Source organism: Sinocyclocheilus rhinocerous, unplaced genomic scaffold (genome assembly GCF_001515625.1).
Source record: "Sinocyclocheilus rhinocerous isolate Xijiao unplaced genomic scaffold, SAMN03320098_v1.1 scaffold2106, whole genome shotgun sequence".
Lineage (NCBI taxonomy): Eukaryota > Metazoa > Chordata > Actinopteri > Cypriniformes > Cyprinidae > Sinocyclocheilus > Sinocyclocheilus rhinocerous.
In genome coordinates this window covers 258840-264073 of record NW_015657498.1, presented here as the reverse complement: position 1 = coordinate 264073, position 5234 = coordinate 258840, and the positions used below count along the sequence as shown (strand labels likewise).

The 5234-nt window shown below is 38.3% G+C and overlaps 1 protein-coding gene across 3 annotated transcripts in view; it reads right to left on the bottom strand.

Annotated features, from left to right (window-relative positions):
• LOC107721192 (eukaryotic translation initiation factor 4E transporter) overlaps positions 1-5234 on the bottom strand; it is a 17694-nt gene that overhangs the window by 8523 nt on the left and 3937 nt on the right. For all 3 annotated transcript variants that reach the window (XM_016529075.1, XM_016529077.1, XM_016529076.1), the window contains 6 exons: positions 3940-4013; positions 3415-3542; positions 3054-3328; positions 2763-2961; positions 2481-2641; positions 898-1036 (listed from right to left, as the gene is read on the bottom strand). In XM_016529075.1, coding sequence (XP_016384561.1) covers positions 898-1036; positions 2481-2641; positions 2763-2961; positions 3054-3328; positions 3415-3542; positions 3940-4013 — 976 coding nt within the window. The remainder of the gene's footprint in view (positions 1-897; positions 1037-2480; positions 2642-2762; positions 2962-3053; positions 3329-3414; positions 3543-3939; positions 4014-5234) is intronic.

Sequence of the window (5234 nt, the reverse complement as noted above, 5' to 3'; positions counted from 1 at the left end):
GAAAATATAATTAAATAAAATTAACTTGACCTTCAAGGGGGGCGGGCCGCCCCCCTAATATAATGGAAGGGGAAACACTGACCGTGATATAAATTTTTGGTCATACCGCCCAGCACTAATACATGCAACCAAATTATACAAGACTTGCATGGTTTGCAGGAAGGGGATAAAAATAGATTGCTAAATAATTGCTTTCTTAGGCTCAAACAGCCATAGGGACCATTTCTGATTGTTTGGAATTATAAATATGAGCGTAGTTCGTCTGTTAATATCACATGCACTTTTTTGTTTGTTGGTTTTTTTAGTTTGTTACTCCGATGCAGGCAGTGCGCTGCATGAGACAAAATATAGCCAAAACAACCGCATAGTGTAGATGCATGTTGAGATGCATGAATGAGAGTGACTCCTGGTTAACATTCCGTGATATAAATTTTTGGTCATACCGCCCAGCACTAATACATGCAACCAAATTATACAAGACTTGCATGGTTTGCAGGAAGGGGATAAAAATAGATTGCTAAATAATTGCTTTCTTAGGCTCAAACAGCCATAGGGACCATTTCTTAATATTTATGCAAAATACAGTTTCATGGCTGGGGGAAAAAAAAAAGTGTGGTCAATTGTCAATGCATCTAAAACTTGCACCTTTTTCTGACTAGATAAAATTGTTACAAAAAAGGCAACTGAACTAAATAGTTAACATTTAATATTAAATGGCTTTTGTAGCTCTTTGCTGGCGTCTAAATTATTTTGTTAGATTAAACAATAAAATAAAAAAGCTAAGCTAATGAGTTCAAAAAGGAAAAGCAAGAATACCAATAACAGACTCTAGTTTTTAAAATCAGCATATGCAAAAAAAAAAATCCATGTTTGTGCACTGGAATAGGAAAGGGTTACCTGCTAGTCTCTCCAACTCCTCGTGTGGTGTGGAACGTAGACTGCTGGAGCGGCTGCCAGAGGGACTTCTGTTACTGGAGAACCAGCGACTGAAACGACTGGCCATGACAGGACCCTCAGCAAGAACATCTTCAATCATCTGGAGGGAAAGAAAGAGAAGCCCTGGTTTAAACTGTTATAGCACAGAAGCAGGAAACAGCCATGGGGAGTGGATGACACTTACGTGAAGAGTGTCTGCAGACTGCTTAGTGCAACGGGGTGAAAATGGGCATTTTGGAGAATAGTTTCATTTACAAGATCCCCACATATTCTAAGTCAATATACTGCAGTATTTCCTCTCTCAATCAGTAGAAAATATGGTTAACACCCGGTCATGCATGAAAAAAAAAAATGCATGAAAAAAAAAAATACCGTCATGTACCGTGAAACCGGTATAATTTTGCAAAATACTGTCAGTGTTTCCCCTAGGTTTACGGCTTTTGTGGGGGGAGACTTCTTTTTAATGGTTAAATTACATTTTATTAATCAAAAAGCATGCCTAATTCATTAAAATCATGAAAATTAAACAATTTAACATCAATTTATTAAAAGTTTAACAAATATTACATGTTTAGGGCCCTATGAAATGTTTTAATTTTTCCAACCTTATGTTTTATTGTAACCACATTCTGTTTTAGCATGTCTAATTATTTGAAACCATAAAACAAGTTTAATTTATTCTTACAATAGCCTTATGATTTTTTGCTCAGAAATTCTGTGTTGTGTATTTACATTTTGTTTTAAGGCATAAAACATTAATCTATCTTTTAAGTAATGAACGTGAAGAGTGTCTGCAGACTGCTTAGTGCAACGGGGTGAAAAATGGGCATTTTGGAGAATAGTTTCATTTACAAGATCCCCACATATTTCCAAAATCTAAACTATAATTTGGCACAACCATGATGTGCACAACCCCCCCCATCCCAAGTTCCAAAAGTATCAATATAATCCTTGCAAGTCAGATGGGCATAAATTTGCATTTCATTGAACTTTCTGTATAGCAAATTCAAAATCAACAAATGGATTGACGCCACACAACTGCAAAACCAACAATCTCATATTTCTAACACCAGCCATCAACAGCAACATATGAATCCGAAACAGGCCTGCTGAACTACTCCGCAATCACAAACACATAAATACCTAACGTTACATTCATTTAGTAGCCACATTTATCCAAAGCTACGAACAAATGACGAGATATTCACAACTGATTCATTATAGAGACTCACACCCGGACATATCAGAAGTACCGCAATACAAATCTGTCTGGAAAATAACAACTATTAAAGATTTACAAACGTATAAGGAGCACAGTGAACGGTACAGAGCAGAATTACAAAAAGGCTTACATTCAGTTTAGTGTATTCAGTATAGACTAATAAAAAGTGCCCAGAAAGTCCCTAATAATGACATCGACCAAACATTTCTCAAAACCCCCAAAATACCTGAGGAGTGATTTGTCTATTCATCCTCCCTTTTAGACAAGCCAGATATTTTGTGACCATCACCCTTAGAAGCATGCAGTGCTCCCCATATCTTACCGAAGCCAGGCCAGGCATGGTCTTTTCAAGATTGAAGAACTCATTGAAGTCAAATTCTCCAGGGGTTTGCTCAGGAAGAACCTCAGCATGTGGAACCTCTTGATCAGCTCCTGACTCTTGAACTACTTCAGGATCCCCAGAGAGCCCACCATTACATTCAACTGTAGGTGTGAAAGATTTAAAAAAATAAAAAAATAAAAAAGCATGCTGATAAATGCACTTATCAAACAACTGAAGCATTTCTAAGGTGTTTGCATTTTCCTACATTTGTACAATACATGCCTTCTTTAATAGACTCTGGCTTCTTCCTGGAACGTTTGGTCCTCCGCTTGTCATCCTCCAAGATTTTGTCATCAAAGCCAATGAGCTCAATGGTCTCGGACTGACTAGTAGGTCCACCAGAGAACCACTCTGGCTCCTCTTCTGCATAGGAGTCATTTCTTCTTCTCTCACTGAACACTCTTTTGTCTCCAAAGTCTCTCTATAGTAGAACACAGAAAACAATAAGTTTTATTCTTTGAACAACGCAATAATAGCAAGGTTCCTTTGCGTCAAAAAGCCTTAGCACTATACCCTAAATCTCTTGTCCTTAAATTCACGTTCTCGGTCTCGTTCCCTCTCCTTGTCAACTCGTGCGTCCCTCTCAAATACACGTGATGCAATGATACGGCCACTCCCTATGCGACGTGCTCCCCCCAAACGTAGTGACTCATTCTCTTTGTTCTCCAGAGGGCTGATGGGGCGACGAGGGAGGGCAGTGGGTGCCACTTGACAGCCACCACCAAAACTACGGCGCTGTGGACTAAGAACCACCTCAAGATCATCATCTTTTACACGTTCCCGAGGATCTGGGGAAGACAAAGTTAATTCTGGTTTTGTTTCAGCAACAAGGTTTTGATAGTCAAATAACATCAGAAATGTCTTGGCCAATTACCTGCAATTCTGCGTTTTAGCGGAACTCTGTCCTCTGCATAATCTTTCTTGTATCCTTCTGCTGGACAGCTGTTTTCTGAAGAGGGATATAGTGAGGCATGCCATTTTTCAGGGTCCCAAACCCCATCACTATGAAGAAGACAGTCCCGTTAACACATACAAGGCTTAGGTTCTCCATATAAGCAAATTTAAATAAACATCAGACAGTAATGTCTCACTAAGAGTATTCAAACAAATGACTGCTGTAAATTGACTCTTTGATCATCTAATACTTGAAAACAGTTGTCTGTTAAGTGCTTAAGTGCCACTGACAAAAGTTTGACAGACAATACTAGTTGTCAAAGCTTAAAAAAAACACAGTGAAAAACTTCATGTTTAGGTATACAAGAGGATATGCAACAATAGAACAGTCATTCAACAGTCATGCAACAGTCATTTTCTTATGATCTTCATGCAAGATAATATGGTGCAACGTTCAGAAATATTCAAACTGAACTGGCAAACAAACACTAAATAAAAAGTTCACCTGTCATATTTCTCTGAAAGACACTCTGGCCTCTCATTGGAAATTGGCAGTTCTTTGATTTCCACAAGTTCTTCCTGCAATAAACAATTATAAGCATTACAAAACTGTATAGAACACTTTACATCCAAAACATTTAAGGGTGCTTTCAGAGTTTGATGTCAAAGTTTGGTTCAATGGGATGTGAACGCAGTTTACAAAACTCTGGTACGCTTCACTGCTGATACAAACATTCGTACTAAATTGTGGAAGTGAACCGTTACTGATGCCATACGATTCGGTAAAACTGTGCATTTGTGTGCATTCTCTCTCACTTTCCTGACACGTAGGACTGATGCATGTATATCTCATTTCTACTTTTCTGACTTCATCTCAACTCTTGACTTTCTAGAGAATTTGCAGTACTTTTACAGCAGATAGACACACTGCCATTGAGTGCTAATGCTTTAAAACAAAACCAAAGTTTAAAAATTAAAGTATAAAAGTGAGACGAGCAACATTATGCATTTTGCCGCCTTATACTGCTTTGTTGTTTAAGGCAACCAATGCACAACAGCATTCTCACATTGGGCCTCATTCATGAAACATTCGTAAATATAGGAGTAAATTCTGAGTAATTCGCGCGTAAAACAGACCTTCCCGGAAAACTCTCCTCCGGATTCACAAACGCTTCCTACACATCAGATTTGATAGTTAAACACGTGTATATGTTAATGAATTCCAGTCATTCGTAAATAGGGCGCTCGTGCACGCTCATTCACAATTAGCATAATCCCCGCCTATAATTACAGCTACGCAAATTGCGTGTCCAGGAACGCAGTGGAATATTCTGGTCTACTTTCTCAGGTTTGGCTCCAGTATATTGCATACATGCTAAAAAGACTAACAGGCCATATGCCTAACAATAAATGTTCAATAACGTGTGTCCACCAAAACATTTTTAGCCAGCTGAAAAAATGTCAGGCATTCTTCTAAAAACGGCCAGCTGGTGGTGCTTGAGAATGCTTTGGTGGCACAGCGTTTTTCCCAGAGGCGCTTTGGTTGCTATGATTTGGAATATCCACGGCAGTAACGTATTACTAGTACCTAATTTTGAAGAATATTACTGAATATAAAATGCAGTAACCAGCAATATTAACTTCTCTATTGTTGTTCAGTAGTTGAATAAGTAGGATGATTGGTCGGTGTAGAATTTGTTCCGCCTCTCCTCCATTGATTGGACGGCTGGGTAAAAAGTTTTACCCAAAGCTAAACAATTATCTACTCTCAGCTACCAAAAAAAAAAAAAAAAAAAAAAA